This window comes from Tachysurus fulvidraco, chromosome 4 (assembly GCF_022655615.1).
Source record: "Tachysurus fulvidraco isolate hzauxx_2018 chromosome 4, HZAU_PFXX_2.0, whole genome shotgun sequence".
In the NCBI taxonomy this organism is placed as follows: domain Eukaryota; kingdom Metazoa; phylum Chordata; class Actinopteri; order Siluriformes; family Bagridae; genus Tachysurus; species Tachysurus fulvidraco.
In genome coordinates, this window is record NC_062521.1 from 21,372,806 (window position 1) to 21,394,506 (window position 21,701).

At 37.0% G+C, this 21,701-nt stretch overlaps 2 protein-coding genes across 3 annotated transcripts in view; one reads left to right on the plus strand and one right to left on the minus strand.

Annotated features, from left to right (window-relative positions):
• tspan15 (tetraspanin 15) overlaps positions 1–11,058 on the minus strand; it is a 34,988-nt gene extending 23,930 nt beyond the window's left edge. For both annotated transcript variants that reach the window (XM_047812675.1, XM_027175059.2), the window contains exon 1: positions 10,842–11,058. In XM_047812675.1, coding sequence (XP_047668631.1) covers positions 10,842–10,925 — 84 coding nt within the window. In that variant the 5' untranslated portion in view covers positions 10,926–11,058. The remainder of the gene's footprint in view (positions 1–10,841) is intronic.
• Positions 11,059–13,355: 2,297 nt separating this feature from the next.
• tacr2 (tachykinin receptor 2) lies at positions 13,356–20,787 on the plus strand. The gene is made up of 5 exons (XM_027175058.2): positions 13,356–14,036; positions 18,055–18,249; positions 18,719–18,869; positions 19,800–19,996; positions 20,370–20,787. The coding sequence occupies exons 1-5, from the start codon at positions 13,531–13,533 to the stop codon at positions 20,575–20,577; spliced, it is 1,257 nt and encodes a 418-aa protein (XP_027030859.1). The 5' UTR covers positions 13,356–13,530; the 3' UTR covers positions 20,578–20,787.
• The last annotated feature ends 914 nt before the right edge of the window (positions 20,788–21,701 follow it).

Consider the following 21,701-nt stretch of genomic DNA (forward strand, 5'->3'; position numbering starts at 1 on the left):
TCGTGGAAACATTTGTACCAGATCCTCTGTTGCCTCCAAACACACACATTTCACTAAATGTGTACACTGTAGACAAACTGCAAAGCTAGAAACACCAGGTCAGAAAGAGAAGAGTTTCCTATTTATACTACACTGTCTGATCTGATTAGTGACCCCGTGATGGAAAAAATGTTTAAAAGACAAACGGATTGTAAAGTGTGTGTTTGTTCTTAATACATGAAATTTATATACATTTGTGCTTTAAATGTGGCACAATGAAGCACCACTACAAACCACGTCAGATGAACTAATGGCTAATGCTTTAAAGGATCACTTTTACATCATAATTCTCGATTAACTAATGAATACTGAAGTAAGAAAATAGAAAGCTTTGTATAACCTGAAAGTCAAATATTTAAGTCAAATGACACACTGATTAGCATCTCCAGTATTTCTCAGGCAGAGCTTACAACTAATTCCATTAACACTTGGCAAAAGTGAACTTCACCCCAGGAAATGCCCTCTGTGTCTTGAGGCCAGTTGGATCATTGCTTTTCATCAAAGCCAAATTAAACAAGGTGTTGAGAGCTGGTATGACTGTGTGCCAATAGTGACCTTTTTACAAATCCAGAGGAGAAGGAGTGATCGTTTATCAACAGTGACAACGAGTAGACACCGCTCTGCCTGTATTAGTGGAATAGAGACAGAAAACAATCCAGACGCAACAAATCAGAGCTGCACAGAGATTAGCCCTTGTATCTGCGCAGGCAGTGTGTGTCGAGAAATGATGGAGGACGTCAATTTATATATATATATATATATATATATATATATATATATATATATATATATATATATATATATATATATAAACACTACATACAGACATGATGTGTATGTTCCTAGATGCATGCATGAATTGTCCTAGACCTTTATAATATAGTCATAGTATAATATAGTATATACACACACACATACACACAGAGGCAGTCAGACGGTGTCTGCATTTTATGACAGTCAGTACGTCTTCCGCCATGAGACGCCGTCTTCAGGAGAGAGGATTAGAACATGAGTAATAAGTCACTTGTGCAGCAGACATGCCCCTTGAGGTATTTTTTAAAATGCATTGTTGTTTAAAAGCCAGAGCTGTGTAAGCAAAGTTTCCCAGTCTGTGAAAGTCTGCAGGAATGAGACCTTTAATTTCTCTGTAAAAAGACAAGATGTGTTTTGCATGAGAGAGAGATGCTTTCTTAATGAACAACACAACCGACCAATGGAGTAAATAATGTGACACAAAGGTTGAGATCTTGTGATCAATGCACATGTAAGCTCACAAGTTTTAGCCACACTGTCGTGTCAGCATTAAAATGCACTGTAGTAGTTGCGCAACAATCTCAGCTGCCTTTAGGACAAACTGTTTACATTATCAGAATAATACGCTAAAGTGTGTAGAGTTCTCTGTGGGACAAGAAACAGGGACGTCCAAACATTTGAAGCTCGCACTATGTTGCAGTCTTATGGGTGTTTATGCCCTTGAAATTCATACTATGAATTTCTCTTACCATAAACATCATTAACTAAAAATTATTATGAGAAGAGAAATGGACTGTACTAAAGAACACCAGCTCAGGAACAATCTACACACTGTTTGTATCATGTGTACAGTGCTGGTAAATGAGTGAAAACAAACCCATTATTGCTGACCATGAGTTCACTGATTTCTTTCTTCCACTTCCCACTTAACTACCAGATAACATAAATAGCACAAAAAAATATATATTTTAAGGATATTGACAAACAACTACATAAGGTGATACGATTTATGGTATCATTTCAGAAAGCACTAACACTGTAGAACATCAGTTATTAAAAAGATAAATGTATGCAACAGTAAAAAAAAGGCTATCCTAGTGTATTAGCTTGTGATAAAACAGCAATGGCTAGCAGTGGTTTATCTTAATCTTTAAGGTCTGAAGTGTGGGAGAACTTTCGTTTCCGGTCAGCGATTAGAGAACTGAAACATTAAAGTCTGCGAAATCTGCAAGAGCCTCATGCACCAACACAAATGCCAAATACATCACCTACTGTATATGCCTCAAATAATCACATTTTTTTCTGATGATAAAAACACAAAAAGAAGAAAAAGAAAATGCAAAACACAAATCAATTCCTCACATAACATTCAGACAGCCTTTAAGAATTCAAATCCTGGACAGGGTGCCAACCCACTGTAGGGCACTTGCATGCATGCACGAAACCAGAGCACCCAGAGGAAAGCGTCAGGACCTCACGCCTGATTCAATCTAGCCTACAGAAATCAGGGGGGCAACACATTAGAAGGCTCAATCACATGCACACACACACACACACACACACACACACACACACACACACACACACACACACACACACACACACACACACACACACACGCTAACTATAAATCCACCATATCTGAATATATTCTATAAATATACTTTACTATTTTCAGTACCACAGAAGGAATTGTGCTATTTGTTCTATGATTATCATTCAAATCGTTTTATTTTATACCCCTCACCGTTTTCTGTTCTCTCACAGATGTAATTCTTAGCATGGTTCTTTCAAAGTGACTCTAAACATATAAACTCGATTCAATTATAAATATGTGAACGGCAGCAGGACATTAAGGTTCACCACGAACAAAGGGTCTACGTGACCGCGATTACCATTTAAAGTGACCACTTGGTTGATAACAATACCAAGCCAAGGCCTGCGTGGCCACGATTACCATTTAAAGTGACCTTTTGGTTGATAACAATTGTAACAATAACAAGACAAGACAATCAGTTAGACAACAAGGTGTAGCACAGCCATTTGGGATACATTCAGTTCTTACACTCAATACACATTCAAAGCGGAACTTCATTTAAATGACCAAAAGGGAAAACTACGTAGAAAGGTGACTATGGGTTTGTTCCCTTAACAGCATATTTTTATTTTTATTTGCTAACTGTTGTTAGCCTTGTTAAATGCTTGAGCAGGATTTGCTCAGCGTTCTTACGGATTCCGACGAACCCAAAGTACTTCATGTATTTTGTCACTGCTATGCTGGAATAAACTTCTTGTTCTTCATCAAGATCTTCAACATCGTCGTCTTATTTTTACACTACGCATTTTTTTATTTCTTACACGAGGCTAATGTGCCACACTACACTGGCTCATTGTCACGCTCCACTTATTGTCCTTTTACAGAAACCTTACTTTTGCTGTATTGACATATTGCGAGTCCACTATATCTTACCACATCACACTTGTGTATCATTAGACATATACTGTTTTCATTTTTTTTTTCACAAGTCCATGTTCTAGAAAAAACGCTTCCATAGAGAATGTGAAATAGAAACTACTAGAGCAGTAGGTATAACAGTGAAAAGCACTACTAGTGATCATTACATTCAGGGTTCAGACTCTCCCTTTGATGAATTACTTCTTTTGATGATTTAGAACAAATGCAAGCTTCGAAGTGCATCAAAAGGAGTTCAAAGGAAAGAACATAGACAGACTAGTACACAAACTTTCCCATTAGCTCTGCCTCCGTCATATAGTTCACACACATTACACTGCCGACACACACATACGACACACGTATCATATAAAAACCAGGGCTTTCACATATTATCTCACTTGATCCCTGGAAGATATTGGAAGGAAGGATGCTGGATTTAAAAGGGACCCTGGATTTGATCTGGAACAGCCATGACAATGAGTAAACACACACACACACACACACACACACACACACACACACACACACACACACACACACTCCTCGTATTTTCTTATTTCATGTTGACAGTGTGGTTTAATCCGTTGCATTTCTAAGCAACAGAAGCGATTTATTACTGCTTTGTTGTGCTTTACAGTACAGTTTACATATAGAATTATTGTCCAATGACAAATGCTTCTTACACCAGAGCTGCTAATATATCAGTGCTCAGCATGTGCTGATATACTGTAATAAGGACATTTTAATGTTACACCATCATGTTACACTGGTATAATACTCTGCTATCATATCTAATAGCATTTCTTGAGATATTTCTAGAACCCTATCTCACTTTTAAGGCAGGGTCACCCTGGACATTAGAGCCCAACACATTAGAAGGCTCAATCACACACACGCGCGCACACACACACACACACACACACACGCTAACTATAAATCCACCATATCTGAATATATTCTATAAATACACTTTACTATTTTCAGTACCACAGAAAGAATTGTGCTATTTGTTCTATGATTATCATTCAAATCGTTTTATTTTATACCCCTCACCATTTTCCGTTCTCTCACAGACATAATTCTTAGCATGGTTCTTTCATGGTTATATCAGAGCATGTGCTGATATACTGTAACAAGGACATTTTAATAAGTTACACCATCATGTTACACTGGTATAATACTCTGCTATCATATCTAATAGCAGGTTTTGAGATATTTCTAGAGCCCTATCTCACTTTTAAGGCAGGGCTAACACATTACAAGGCTTAATCACGTGCACACACACACACACACACACACACACACACACACACACACACACACACACACACACACACACTATAAATCCACCATATCTGAATATATTCTATAAATACACTTTACTATTTTCAGTACCACAGAAAGAATTGTGCTATTTGTTCTATGATTATCATTCAAATCATTTTATGTTATACCCCTCACCGTTTTCCGTTCTCTCACAGACATAATTCTTAGCATGGTTCTTTCATGGTTATATCAGAGCATGTGCTGATATACTGTAACAAGGACATTTTAATAAGTTACACCATCATGTTACACTGGTATAATACTCTGCTATCATATCTAATAGCAGGTTTTGAGATATTTCTAGAGCCCTATCTCACTTTTAAAGCAGGGCTAACACATTACAAGGCTTAATCACGTGCACACACACACACACACACACACACACACACTATAAATCCACCATATCTGAATATATTCTATAAATACACTTTACTATTTTCAGTACCACAGAAAGAATTGTGCTATTTGTTCTATGATTATCATTCAAATCATTTTATTTTATACCCCTCACCGTTTTCCATTCTCTCACAGACGTAATTCTTAGCATGGTTCTTTCACCCCAGTGTTTTCCCATTTAACTGCTGTTGAGTGCCATCCACCAGCTAGTTCTTTCCCATCACACAACGGCTATCAAGCTGTGAGAGTGAAAGCTAACATGAGCATCTTCAGAGGCTTGTGAAGCCAGGTAATCACATCTTTACAAACTGGTAAACATATTTGAGGATGATTTTTTCCATATACATGAGCCCACAGATTCCCGCTCAATGGGGGAGAAGTGTGCAATTCCTCCCACCGAAATAGCAGGTCCAATTATGCGCGCTTGGATTCTCAGTCACAGATGGCTGGGGCACCATCAAGATTCAAAGTCGTAATCTCCTGATATTAGAGCGACTGCTTAGACTGTTAAATCATCATGGATCTTGGCATGCTATTCTTAATACCTTTTAACTACAGTACAGTCTGGTCTTTCTTGTTCGATGCTTGTGGGGTTCATCTTATGGTTTAGTTGTTTGAATTCTGCTGAAAGGGTCAGCAGGGTGATGGATGTTGGTCATTAGAGTAGTAGCGATTAGTAGTGATTAGTACTACTAGTATGAAGCAAATCAAAAAGTAGTGATTTACTTCATCTTTGGCATCCGTCAGTCTCAGAAAGCAATGTATCTGTGCATAGAAAGTGTGACATTGTAAGAGGTAACCCTTCCTGCAAGCATCCTCTAATTGTTCTTGTGTAGTTCAGCTTCTCTTTGCATACTACACAACATGACAGGATTGCTTATTAGCTCTGCCTATTTCTCAACATCCAACGAATTTTTATCTCATTTACAAGCATTTTTAAAGCAGAGGTGGGGCAGCCATCATGTTATAAGCCAGTTCACTTGGGTGTAAGACTGGAAAGGGTCCAATATTGGTGCTTCTGATGCCAAGAATCTGTGCAAGTGGAAAGAACAGCGTCTCCATTCTTGAGAGTCCAGGAAATGAAGTAAGTATGCTTCTGTACCGCTTCCAGTACATGTTACTAATGGAAATAACTGGTGGTTGGTTCAATGCCCTGGATCATCACATTTGTCTTCTTCACATTGATGGTCAGATTAAAGTCTCTGTAGCTGTCCCTTAGTGTGAGATACCAAGGCAGTGCCATCTGACCTTGCTCAGAGGTAGAGCCTCGCTGGTAGATGATCCAAAGGCATATTTAAACACTGTAGTGTAATACTGATACTGATACTCCCACACCTCTTATTCCATTGAGATTCTGGTCCATGTTGACATGACTTTCATTTGGTAAACCTCCCATTCTACTATATTTATTCTACCATATCCCAAAGATCTCCACTGGAATCAGATCCAGTGACTGGGAAGACCATTGAACTCAAAGTCAAGCCCATGAAACCAGTTTCATATGAATTTGTGCTTTATGACATGGTGCGTTGCCATGATGGACACGGGCAATATAAATTGGGAAAGCTTTGGCCTAAAGAAATCAACATGGCCAGAAACAATGTACATATAGTTTGACAAATTGATTCTTGATTGGTATTAAAGTTTCTGGTATGTGACAAGAAAAAAAAAACATTGTTCTTACCATTTCACCACAACATCAGTCTGAAGTGTTGACACAAATCAAATGAGTCCATGGACAAATTCTGACCCTACAATCTGTATATAATAAGATAGTTAACTGGGCAATGCCCCTGGCCGCCGTCTTCCCCCAGTTTTAGTGAACATGTTTCCACTGTAACAACAGATTCCAGTTCTCGGCTAAAAGGAGCAGAACTTGAAAAGGTCTTCTGCAGTTGTAGTTCAAACATCTCAATGTTTTACATATTACATTCTAACAGAGTTACTATAGCCTTCCTGTCAGCTTGAACTTGTCTGGCTATTCTCCTCTGACCTCCTGCATCAACGAGGCATTTCTGCTGCAGTACTGCTGCTCAGTGTCTTATTATTCTGCATAACATCCGTAGATTCTTGTGAAGAAAATGCCAGGAAATCATCAGCACCTAAAATATTCACCAGTGATGCAATGGTCAGAATCACAGCGCTCATATTTTCCACCCATTCTGTGGTTTGATGGGAGCACTACATGAAGCTCTTGACCCGTATCTGCTTGATTTCAGGCATTGCTCCGCAGCCACATGGCTGATTGGATATATGCGTGAATGATCAGGGGTACAGTAGGCAGTAAGAACAAATATACAGTATCTAAAAAAAGGTTCATGATCTATGTGATTCTGAACAGATGTTCCTTAATGGTCAGTAACAAAAGTGTTACTTCGTATAGTATATTTTAAGCACTTAATAATAAATAGATAGATAGATAGATAGATAGATAGATAGATAGATAGATAGATAGATAGATAGATAGATAGATAGATAGATAGATAGATAGATAGATAGATAGATAGATCCAACTCTATTTGTACCTATTAGAATTTCTTTCTGAAAATGATGGTAATTAAATTTGCTACGTGATTAATGTGAAAATTACGACTCGAACAACTTGTTTTTATTTCATTGTCTGCCATTTGCTCATATATACCTCACTCACTCACTCTCATTCATTTTTTACCGCTTATCCGAACTTCTCGGGTCACGGGGAGCCTGTGCCTATCTCAGGCGTCATCGGGCATCAAGGCAGGATACACCCTGGACGGAATGCCAACCCATCACAGGGCACACACACACTCTCATTCACTCACACACTACGGACAATTTTCCAGAGATTCCAATCAACCTACCATGCATGTCTTTGGACCGGGGGAAGGAACCCGGAGTACCCGGAGGAAACCCCCGAGGCACGGGGAGAACATGCAAACTCCACACACACACACAAAACGGAGGCGGGAATCGAACCCCCAATCCTGGAGGTGTGAGGCAAACGTGCTAACCACTGGTTTCTTACTTTTATGCTAGATCATGTATTTGCTGACTGCAAAAAATATTTGCTTCTTCAGTCTTCATTTTCTTCATCTCCCAAATTTGTGGTCAAGATGCTACAAAATATATATCTGTCACAGGTCTACTTGAAAAAAAAAACTAGGGTATAATCAACATAAGCACTTATACATACACCAAACCCTAAATCTTAGGGGGTGAAATCTGAACATGGTCCATAAAATTGTTCATTTTCTACAAACTACAAAAAACAACAGGTTTAAACAAATATCCTTATATTTATGAAATGTGCTGATGAATTTTAATGCATGACAAGTAATTGTGCTAATAGCAGTCAGGGTCTTGCTCTGAGTTGAACAGAACAATACACATGAATCGAGACATTCGAGGATTTTGAGAGGTGTTCTATTTTCTATTTTTGTTGTCAGTTTTATGTTAATAACTTAATACAGCACTGAATATGTACAACCGTTGGAGTTGTTTGGAGTTTTAACACAGTAGCTGTGTCCCAAATAACGTACTACATGCTATGTACAGTACAGACCAAAAGTTTGGACACACCTTCCACAAGTTTGGACACACCACCTTTTCAACAGGACAATGACCCCAAGCACACCTCCAGGCTGTGTAAAGGCTATTTGACCATGAAGGAGAGTGATGGGATGCTGCGCCAGATGACCTGGCCTCCACAGTCACCGGACCTGAACCCAATCGAGATGGTTTGGGGTGAGCTGGACCGCAGAGTGAAGGCAAAAGGGCCAATTTGATGGCAAATGATGACAAACACACATAAGCTTTAACCGAATACGATCAATTTTTAAAAATAAAAAAGGGGTGATGGTTCTATTTGTCTCTTAATGCTGCACCTCATCTTCACTTTTAAATCACATAAAAAAATGCAACAGTGCCAGTCTGATTCTATTAAATTATGCAAGCTACTTGGCGCTGATCGCATGCCGGCCATAAGAGCTCCCTTTAAGCCAATTTGGAGTGTGTGAACTCGCCACCCATCCACCTGCTGGTTTAATGAAGCCTATTCACATTTGTACCTGGCAGTTGAGTCATTTTTACATTGACCCTCACCCAAAAGTCTCATGAGGCCAGAGGTAGAAGGAGCGTGAAAAAGCTGGAGCTGTTTAAAAACAGACAAAAACTAAATGGAAGAAAATAATTGGAAGCAGAGAGATGACATTTAAAAATGAAGGCAAATTACATTTAAAAATCAACGTCTGTTGTTCATTGCCTCTAACACCACTATGGGCTAATTACGCTGATAAGCACACTTTAATGAATACTCAGTGCTTCCACAAATCCTGTCAAGGTGTGTTTTGTACCACAAAGCAGCTCTTGCATCAGCCATAATAACTTAGCATAAGTACTGCATTCTTTTTTATTTTTTACTTTGTAAATGGAAAATAAATTTCTCAACATTTTTATTTCAAGAATATCTGTTTATCTGCATCTCTTGATACATAGAGCTAATAATAAGAACTAACATTCTACACATTTATGCAGTGCAAGTCCCATTTGGTAAAATATCGCAAAATGTGTATGTATTTGTGTATTTTTCCGTTATAAGAGCCTACAAACTTCAGGGCAGGCGATCCAATACATTTTGTACTGTGTCTTTGGGGGTTTGTGGCCTTTCAGCCAGAAGGCCCTTGCCTTAGTCAAGTCAGGCACTCATGTCAATTCAGAAGGTTTGGTGCACATCTGAAGTTCTAATTCATCTTGAAGATATGGGTTTTGAGGTCAGGGCTCTGTGCCGGCCACTCCAACCTCAACAAACCGTGTCATAACGGAGCTTACTTTGTGCACAGGAGCATTGTCGCACTAGAACGTTTGCAGCTCTTCATTCCAATAAAGGGAGAATTTTACTACAACAACACACAAAGACATCCTATACAAGTGTGTGCTTGCAAAATTTTGTGCCAATAGTTTGGAGAAGGCCCAAAAAAAGGTATGATGGTCAGGTGTCCACAAAGTGACACAAAGTCAGGTGCATATAGTGTATCTTCCACCTGGTAGAGAGAATGTGATGCATCTTCAGTTACAATTGAAAGTAAAGCTTTAAAGCTAAATTAGGCCAAATAATCTACTATAAAATATTCCTAAAAGGTATATATTCTAGTTTTAAGGTAAGCCATGCATACTTGATGCACGAACAATGAACCTTGAGCTTAAGTGGGTACTAATCAGAAGGTTGCAGGTTTAAAGCCCCAGCACCCCCACAATATCAGGTTCGGTCTCTTGAACATGGCGCTTCACCCTGTGATCCAACCCCAACTTTCTAATAAGCCGGGATATGTGAAAATACACATGTTGTGTAATGTATATGAGAAAAATAAAGCCTTATTATTATTATTATTATTTCTAAGAATGTACAGCACTTCAGCAACCAGACATTTTTATTAAATTCTAAAAAGCTAAAATTATTATTATTATTATTATTATTATTATTATTATTATTATTATATCACATTTTTATTAAATTATTTTACTCTTTTAATAAACTCCACGTATATATCTATAGAGGTCAGTGAACGTGTAGTGAAAGAAAGATAAGAGTTTTACCTGCACACACAAACTGTATACACACACACACACACACACACACACACACACACACACACACACACACACACACACACACACACACACACACACACACACACAGGTGTGGCCAACGACGCCATTACAGGTAAATTAAACACCTTTAAAGTGTTAAATTTAAACACCACTACTGAAGGCTACATGTTCACCCGGACAGCTGACTGTTTACATCATCATACACTACATTATCACATTAACTAGTAAAGTTACTGGACAATAATGTGAGACAGGTGATGTGTATAAAAGATAAGACAAAACTCACCCAGAAAACCGTAGCATACGCCACTAAAGCAAACTTCAGAAGAAGGTACGAGCACCTCGCACAGTATCGAACACTATCCGACATGTTTGACGACTTTAATATATCTCTAACATTATTTATTCTGGATACTTCCGGAAAACTTCGCGCCAGCTGCTTTCTAGTGTAGTAGAAAATATAATAACCTGCTGGATGTCAATAACTTCGGTGAAGCGCCGCGTTATCTTGCAGCCAATTGGGTAAACGCATTTGATTGATAGGTGATTGATCCAATCAGCGTACGATCATTGTAAATCACATAAAGCGTTAGTTTAAACGTTTAGTATTGTGTTATAATGATTGTGATGATCAGAAGATGATGTCTGATTAGTTTAACTTCAGCTCTGACAGTGGAAAAGACACATTAAATCTACATCTGCTCATAGGATATTATATAGTAGGTTAATCTTACTATAATATATATATATATATATATATATATATATATATATATATATATATATATATATATATATATATATATATAACATTATTAAGTGTACCTGTCTGCAACATTTGTGAAATTTTAGTCACGTAGGGTTTTTATTTATTTATTTTTATTTTTATTTTTATTAGTTTTTTATCTGTGTTACTAGCTCAGTTAGTAGTATTATTTGAATAGCACTTCATAATGGAAATTTTTCTGTTGTATAAAGTCTTTGGAAATGAGAATTTAGCATTTTCTGGATTCTATGTATCATGATAAGCTGAGATTTTATTATCCTCAAACGATAAAAAAAAGAGTCTGGTGAGGCTGGGATTTGTTTCACAAACATTCCACAACTGTAACAATAAATGGTTAAAAATCACAATATGACTAATTAATAAATGAAACATAATCTTTGGCAAATCAATCAAATACTGAACAGAAATGCTATAAAGGTAACTACGATGTACCTAATAAAATGGCAACTTACACACTGGACCGATGTGATATCTAGGTAACATATCTATACAATTTCTTATGACATAATAATAATTTCTGAAATAAAGGTAAAAAGGTTAAAACACAGAATATTAAAAATGTATATAAAAAAACAACTTTTGCTACATGATGTGAATTATTTATTTATAATGTGTAAAAATGTATCAAACATAGATTTTTTGAATAATTATACTCAGTGTCATCCAGGTCCCCCAGGAAATGTGTTCAAAAACAAGCTTCTTATTGGTCTGTTTAAAGTCTTTGGTTCATTAAAGCTTATTTGCATTTCATCTTGGTCATCGAGTATTTAAAGAGATATAGCTCATGAGCTCATTTAGTGGTCACCTTGACAAAATAGCAACTATATAACCAAAATAAAGTGCTAGAATAAGAGTGGATTAAAATGACAGACTGAAAAAGCATAACATGTTAGAGTGAAAAATCAAAGGTGCATCGGGACTCAGGTGGAGTGAAAGGCATATTATCAAGTGTCTGTTATCATCACTCAGTATTGCTGGACGTTCTCCATCTGTGCACTCTTTGCTCATGGCTATAAACTGTATTACTTTTTTTCATTTCACAGAATTGCTGAAGAAAGCCTATAGGGTTGTCTGCAATATTTGATAGTGGACTTTTTAAAAAGTGAAATTTATACTTTTACCAAGCACCGAGGTCATGTAGGCCAACAAGTAATTAAAGAGCAATATGTTTGTGCAGGCAGGAGACTAAGAACAAATGTATTTTTTGTATAGAAATTGTATTTCACATTATAGACTTTAGATAAAGTGTCTGAAGTAGGCAGACAGATCACTGAGTTCCATCCATATAAATCTGTGTGCACCAATCTAATTCACTGACATTGAACTCAATAAAGTGGGTACTGAACATGGATGAATGAATGAGCAAATGAATGAATGAATGAATGAATGAAAAATTGATAGATCACCACAGGACAATAGCTTGTAGAATTTTTAGTGGAAGTAGTAGTAGAAGTAGTAGTAGTAGTGGTACTAGTATACATTACAGAAATGGTGGCAAAATGGTGGCAGAACAGGTAGCATTGCCACCTCACAGCTCCAGGTCCTAAACCGATATTACTGTCTGAACAAATGTACTTTGCTTGTTCTCCTCGTATCCACAGTTTTACCTAAGTTCTCCAGGTTTCTCTCACATTCCATAAAACATGATGGTAGTTGGAATGGCTTTGCTAAATTGTTTCTAGAGGTGGCAATGAATGTTGGTGAAACATGAAAGAAGGAAAGAAAGAAAGAAAGAAAGAAAGAAAGAAAGAAAGAAAGACATTTGTTCTGATAGCAATGCCATCGATTCGTTAGTACATCCAACCTCACCCATTTACTTTTACCGTAGACACCCTCCAACACACACACACACACACACACACACACACACACACACACACACACACACACACGCACACGCACACGCACACGCACACGCACACGCACACGCACACGCACACACACACACACACACACACACACACACACACACACACACACACACACACACACACACACACACACACACTACCCCTGCTCCAGTCATTTTGTCCAATTACGCACCAGTAAACTGCAGGAGGTGCTTCAGGCTTCCCGGACAAAAGAAGGCGCACTCAACCTTACTTCACTTTCCCCCTCTCTTGCAGAATTATTAAATGAACTGAATTATTATTTGTGTGGGGAAAATGATCCGCTACACGTTTTCCGCATGTGCGCCCTGCATGTCTTCAGTCCCAACTGCGTACATGATGACAAGTGGAAATGCGCAGCAACACTGATCCGTGCGGGACTCCAGGAGCGCACCGTGACTGATATGGAGGCGACTTCGGATCCACTTGCATTAACATCAGTGCTGTACGACGGAGATGATGAAGGGAATGAGACCTCCTCTAACCAGTTCGCGCAGCCTGCTTGGCAAGTGGCTCTTTGGGCGCTCGCATACTCGCTGGTAGTGCTGGTGTCTGTGGTGGGAAATGTCACCGTGATCTGGATCATCCTTGCGCACAGACGCATGAGGACCGTCACCAACTATTTCATCGTGAACCTTGCCTTCTCCGACGCCTCCATGGCCACATTTAACACGGTATTCAATTTCGTTTACGCGCTACACAACGACTGGTACTTTGGTTTGGGCTACTGCAAATTTCAGAACTTTATCCCCATCACTGCTGTCTTCTCTAGCATCTATTCCATGGCTGCTATCGCTGTGGACAGGTGAGCACTCTCATCTGCATCAATTCTTATTTCTTTCATCCCAACATGAGATGTAGTGGAATTACAATATACATAGAAATTCAAGAGTATTAACTAGTGATTCAGCATCATGTTTAAACTAAACATAATCTGAAGTTAATCTGTTTTATCGAACATAATCTGAAGTCTAAACATAATCTGAAGTTAATCTGATTTATCGAATACAAACAGCAAGAAAAAAAAAGAATTTCCACAAAATAAATCAGATAAATATAACATCATACAAGTACTGAGTCAAATTAATCCTTGTATCTGGGCAATTTGTTTTAATATCATTGTTATCTATTTATGCTTAATTGCATATTTTAAAAATAATTAATTTATAATTACATATTGTCATATGAACAGAAAATAATGACAAAAATAAAAAATAAAAAAACCACAGCGATATGTTGTGGTGCTCACATGTTGTTGTTTTTTTGCCCTGGTTTATGTCTGCTTGTCTATTTAGAGGGAAGAGTGACAACAAATCAATACTTCTGACTGATCATCTTCATCCTATGATAAAGCGTTTCTATCCTGATAGGAGACGTGTCTTTCAGGATGATTCCTGACAAATCCACAGGGCACAAATGACATTTGAATGGTTTGATGGGGTTGAAAATCATGTTAATAATATATATTCTGGGTTTTACTGACATTAGCTTTCCACTGGAATCATCAGTACAGCAGATAAACGAATATATTCTGTTTTTCAATCAAAACCAAAGGTCATTGACCAGCTCATGATGGCAGAAGTTACAAAGCTGTTTTTGTCTTTGAATGTTAAAAGTATAAAAAAGAAAATATATCCAGAATAGAAAGTCTTACATCCACTGTAGAAATTACAAGAGGAAGAATTTCTATATTTTGACAAAAAATGTGTCAAGCTTTAGGGTATTTTGAAGTACAGGTATGACAAACATCACAAATACCCTAAAGACCAAACTAGATTTTAATTTAATTTTCCACTGATGAACTGTAATTAGTCTAGTAAAATAATCATATTAATCATAATCATTAATCATCACTAACAACCTTATGCTGTTTATGTCACAACATTATGATATAGAGACGAATGTCATCTTTAAAGTTACCTATTACCTATAGCCATATCTGCAAGGGGAAATGTAAGTTTTATTCATTAGAGATTATTAGCAGAGAGTTGAAATATAGAGAGAATAAATAAAGAATATTTAAATAAATTAATAAATATTTATTTATTTATTTTAATTTATTTTAATTTATTTTTTTACATTTTTCAAATTTTAAAGATGATTAAAGATTATTACATTACAGAGTCTTTATATAGGAAAGAAAGTGTGATCTGTTACATGTGTGTGTTTTTATGCTTTTGGCAATAAGGATGACATTCTTTATTTCTTGTTCTGTTACCTTTTATAATTAAATGAACGTCTTTGGCACTTCCTCAAGCATTTCACTTTCTCTAACACATTATTTATCCACATAGTGGAATCATTGCACTTCATTTACACAAAAAGGTGATGAAGCCTATTTCCTTTCCCAGTAGGGGTGTCAAACTGTACACTATATTAGGAACACCATATTAATGGTGGGTAGGGTCTTCACAACCTTTGTTCATTATGCCAAGGGTTCCACAAGATATTGGAAACTTTACTGTGAGATTCTGGACATGTTGATATAATTGTATCACTTAATTCCTGCAGATTTTTCAGTGTACTTTTGTACTGTGAATCATCTGTTCTGCCACATCCCAAAGGTGTTCTGTTAGATTCAGATCAAGTGACTAAGTCCACGAAAGAAAACTGAACCCACTGTCATGTTCATGAAAGCAGTTTCAGATGACTTTTGCTTGGTGTCATGGTGCATTATCAGGCTGATGATTGGTAGCCATTCGAAGATGATAAATTGTTGTCATGAAGCAATGCACATGAATGATTACTTGGAATTAACAGCCCAAATTGTGCCATGCAAACATTCCCCAGACCATTACACCACCTCCACCAGTCTGGGCAGGTTGTGGCCGTGGAGTCATGTTGTTGGTGCCAAATTCTGACCCTTTCATCTGTGAGCTACAGCAGAAACTGAGATTCATCAGACTAGGATATATTTATCCAGTCTGTAACTGTCTAGTTTTGGTGCGCTTGTTCCCACTGCAGTCTCAGCTTTTTGTTCGTGGCTGACAGGAGTGGAACCCAACATGGTCTGCTGTGGTTGTAGACCATCCGCTTCACAGTTCCACGTGTTCTGCATTCTGAAATGCTTTTCTGCTCACCACATATGTACAGAGAGTGGGAAGGTTATCTCTAGCATTTCTGTCAGCTCAAACCACTCTGGCTATTCTCTGTTGACCTTTCTCATCAGCAAGGCATTTTTTCCACAGAAATGTTGCTCATTTTCATCAGCAGAACTGTCTCTCATGTTTTTTCTTTATTGCACTGAGACAGCTCTAAAGACTGTTTTGTCTGAAAATCCCAGGAGATTAGCAACTATAGAAATATTCACTCCAGCCCATCTGGCAACAACAATCATGCCTTGATCAAAATCACAGAGATTACTCTTTTTTGCCTGATGGTGACGTGAAGATTTCCTGAAGCTGCTGGCTTGTATCTGCAGTATTTGATGCATTGTGCTTCTCTGACACGATTGGCTGATTAGATAATTACATAAACGATAATTGTTCCTAATAAAATGCTCAGTGAATGTACATTATTGTACATCTATTTAATATGATTTTTTTCTCATATAACATAAGGTTATAGTATACGAACAGGTCCCACTAACCAAATGATTTTTGGGTGCTGTGAGAATCCAGACAAACATCATCCTTTATAAATGTATGTTGTAATGCTGCATGATATTCAAGTGATCCAACAACATAAAATAAAGAAATGTTATATCAGTAATAAATCAACAGGCATTTGGTTTAGCTATACATCATAATATCGATATTTCCCACAATGCATCCAAACACAGATATGCATGACGTTAAGACAATATGACATTTCCCACAGCATGTGTGCATGTGTGGGTGTATGTATATGTGTGTGTGTGTGTGTGTGTGTGTGTGTGTGTGTGTGTGTGTGTGTGTGTGTGTGTGTGCGCATGTGTGCATGTGTGTATGTATGTGTATGTGTGTGGTTTTGTGCTTGTATATATCTGTGTACTGTATGTGTGTTTTTGTATGTGTGTACTGTATGTGTGTGTTTGTATGTGTGTACTGTATGTATGTGTTTGTATGTGTGTACTGTATGTGTGTGTTTGTATGTGTGTGTATGTGTGTGTATGTGTGTGTTCCTGTTCCTTGTTTCATTACACATTACATTACTGTCTTCTCTTCTTGCTACAACACAAATACTTTTTTTTTGTGGCTGATCATCATCAGCGTCTTAATACACTTTTATTTATGCAGTGTTTTATTAATTTTTTCCCTATGTTTTATTTTATCTAAGGTACATTTTACCAGTAGTAGTAGTTTTACCAGTACTGATCTAGTGGTACTGAATTTATAGTTTATAACAAATTAATATAGGCTGTTATTAATTGCTTTGTACTTGTAAAATAACTTGCATGTGTAATGAAAACATATTTAATTCATAGCCTTTACAGGCCAGCAGATATATTCTGCTATTATCTTATTGCATATGACACCATTTGTGATGAGGAAATGGAATGAGATTTGAAATCAGAAACATAAATTAGTAACTATTTAGAGTCTGTAATGCAGTTGTACATTAAATATTTATATGCTATAGAAACCTCTTTAGTCTGAAGTGACAGTAGCAATTTTTGATCGGATTTTCTGCCTCCTTATCAGAAGAGAGTTGACATAATTACCTTTGCCTTGTTGAGAGGAACTGATTAGCTGTATTTCTAAACATGCATATCATTTGATTATGTTTGGTTTAGATGTGACAATGAGCCAGAGTCTGATAGACGTCTGAGAGAAATCAGTCTGTCTTTAAAATGGCTTGTGTTGCTGTTTGTTTAATAAGGTGTAATTTGTTTACCATCACAGATACTTGGCCATTATCCATCCGTTGAGATCCAGACTGTCCTCTACCACCACCAAAGTAGTGATTGGTGTTATTTGGGCTGTGGCTTTCTTGTTGGCTTTCCCTCAGTGTTTCTACTCGAGCACTAAGGTCTACTCCCATCGCACAGTCTGCATGGTGGAATGGCCTGATGACTACGGTGGAAAACACCAGCTCTCGTAAGATAAACCAAAAAAATCCACCAGGATATTGTATTTGTTTTCACAAAATATTATTGTAAATATACCATACTTTTTACATATGCTACATGATAAACACATTGAACTGGTAACCCCCTGCACCCCCTTGTGTGGGTCCAGACTATCTCACTTTCATAAATACAGAACTTATTCATAGATTCATTGAATCTAGTTATTCAATTCAATTCAGTTTTATTTGAATGATGTTTTAAACAGTCAATATTGTCCCAAATCTGCTTTATAGAAATATAAAAATTTCAGTTATTCAATATCATTATTCATTGTTCATATTTTTTACCAATATATTTACTTTAAGGTGACAGAAATTAATTTGCCCTTGAATGACATTTATTTCTTATTACATAATAACTGCATGTATTAAGGTTAAACAAACTGGTTTATTTATTTTTAAACATGAGAATAAGAATACCCTGTAAAACCCCTCCAGATATCAGATTGCTGTCATTATCCTGATCTACTTGCTCCCCCTGCTGGTGATGCTAGTGACCTACAGTTTGGTGGGCCAACGTCTATGGGGCAGTAAGATCCCAGGAGAGGCCTCAGACCACTACCAGAACCAGATACAGGCCAAGCGCAAGGTCAGATTGATCACCTTCACAAGTGCTTCACGGGATTACTTTAACATTAGACTTACACACACAGCCACACACACATCAACACACGGAAAGCGAAGGTATCATGTGCAATAAGGTAATAGTATTTTTGAGTTTTGCAGTAGAAGGTCTTATCCAAGAAAGTTGGGAGCTCTTGGTAGACTTGAAAATCTCGGGTTACAGAAACAGAGATGTATTGCTCTATATCTGAAGGCTTCATGGTTTCTTTATTCATTTTTTAAGGATTTAGATTGATGATCCAAATTGGTGAGAAACTGAGCAGGAATTAAATTATATTTTAGAAAATATGGCTCCATTAAGTGGCATAAATTGTTTATTTGTTTATTGGTTATAGAACTATACAAAAATCCTTTACAGATTAGAACATATTTCAGTGTAAAACCCTTTACAAAGCTGTTTGGAAGAGCTACATTCTTGTCCATTGTGTGTATGTATGGAAACACACCAGCCTATCTATCAATAATATCCTCTTGAGCTTCTGATGCCCTACACATAAGATATAGTTTTCCAGTCTTATCCGGAAAGGGCTGGTGTGAGTGAGGGTTTTATTCCAGTCAAGCAGGAGCCAATATCATATCTCTTTTTCTGTCCTCGTGTATTTGCGGGTGTATGTCACTGTCTTCTTCCTACATCCATATTATTAAAACGTTTCTTTGATATTGTTGGTCTGTGTATTTACTGATGTAATGCTGGTCTAGCTAAATTTTACCACTTCACTGATTTTGACTTTAAAGATGTCAGCTTTAGGGCCCCAAGCAATAAGACATAAGCACCACACTTCCTAATGATAAGCAATACATCTACCTTCCTCACATGAATGTGGTAGTAGCCACAACTTTGACTGTTGACAATAGTATTAGTCCAATGCCAAAGGTTCTTCTTTTTTAATTAAAGGTTGTGAAGATGATGATCGTTGTGGTGACAACCTTTGCTATATGTTGGCTTCCCTATCATATCTACTTCATCCTGGGCAGCTTCAAGAAGGACATATACAACCAGCGTTACATCCAGCAGGTCTACTTGGCCATCTTCTGGTTAGCTATGAGTTCCACCATGTACAACCCCATCATATACTGCTGTCTGAACCAAAGGTATACAAAGCATTCAGAAAATAAACCCATTCCAAAAAGTTTCTATAGTCAGCTGACACGAAACACATTGTTCTCCATAATTGTACCTCGAATGGATGGATGTTTATCAATCCCATAACTGCACTTGTCTAGTATAATTATATATAATTAAATATATTTTGAATATTTTTTTATATTTAATATATGGATAAAAAATATATTTTTTGCAACAATGAAAATTACTATTCTTAAAAATATTCGACATGCTAAGACAATTTTTTTATTATGAATAAAACTTTTCTCCTATGAAATAAGAATTTATTTGTATATTGAGTATGTTTGGAAAGCATAAATACAGTATTTTGTTGAACAGACGCCTGCTGCTTCTCCTCAGATTCCGGTCAGGATTCCGGCGAGCTTTCCGCTGGTGCCCATTCATCAGGGTCACAGAGGAGGATAGCATGGAGCTGCGGCACATGAGAACTTTCCGGACAACGCGCAGCTGTCGAACAGAGACCACTAGTGTTATAGTGAGGAACCATGTCAATGCACCAGAGGAGGTTATGTCTGAGCTGATTAAATCCCAGGCTCAGCTTCACTGATGGTTTCTGAAGAAGAAATGCGTCGAGCCGAGTCACGCTAATTCCAAATACCTCACAGTTTAATATGGATGTTGTTCCAGTGAATTCTAACTGTATTTTTATGGCTTAAGCACTAATCTTATTTGTCGCTGCCGTGTTTTTGTTGCTTGTGTTTTTGTGTGTTTCATTAAACATTCTGTGCAATGTGTGCACTATAAACTGTAAATGCTACCTAATAGTGTCAAGTGAAATATCTCACTATAAAAAAAACTGTTCTAAAGATAAGATTTGAACTGCAGTAGACATAAGATCATTCTGCAGCCTTTTTAGTGTGTCATCAGATAGAACTGATGTTAATTGATAGATGAATGGACAAAAAATTATATAAAAATAAATAAAAATAAAAAATAAAAAAAGATCAGAAATGAGGCAAAGCATGCTCACAGTTAAAAAAATTTTTTTTTAGAGAATTAAATGACACAAATGTCTGAAACATGCTGTTTGACTTTCTATTTAAACGTATTTGATTTGAAATGAATAAAACAGTTATATTGTGTATGATGAGGAGGTGACTTTTCGTTTGCTAATTTGCCCGACCCACAACGAATACTGTTTTGATCATTTTTAAATAATTAATTTCAGGCACATTTATTTATTTATTTGTTTGTTTGTTTGTTTGTTTATTTATTTAAATTGATCACTATTGCACTTTTGACAGTTCACATTTTCTCAAAGAAGCTTTACATAAGTATAGAAACAGAAAAAAAAGTACTTTAAAGTTTAAAATTAACTTATTATTGATCTCTAACAATTTTTTTATCTCATACTTCGCTGGTTCGATCGTGGGCTCAGGTTACTCCCAGGGGTTTGCACATGATTCCCATGTTCATATGTTTTGTTTTTTTTTTGGGGTTCTCAGGTTCTCTCCCAACTGCCAAAAACATGCTGTGACATGGGTGGATGATTAATCTAAATTAAATTTCCCCTAGGTGTGAATATATGTCCTGCAACTGAATAACAACTCATCGTTGGTGTATTTCTGCCTCATGTTCCTGGAATAGGCTCCTAATCCACCGCAATAATGATTCTGTTTCAATTTATTCATTAAATGAATGAATGAATTGACTTACATTGAGTTATTAATT

Excerpts from the sequence above, each read along its gene's own strand:
- tacr2 (XM_027175058.2), top strand. The coding sequence starts at position 13,531 with ATGTGCGCCCTGCATGTCTTCAGTCCCAACTGCGTACATGATGACAAG. Across the intron at positions 14,037-18,054 it reads GCTGCTATCGCTGTGGACAG|ATACTTGGCCATTATCCATC; the intron begins GTGAGCACTCTC and ends TTACCATCACAG. Across the intron at positions 19,997-20,369 it reads TACTGCTGTCTGAACCAAAG|ATTCCGGTCAGGATTCCGGC; the intron begins GTATACAAAGCA and ends GCTTCTCCTCAG.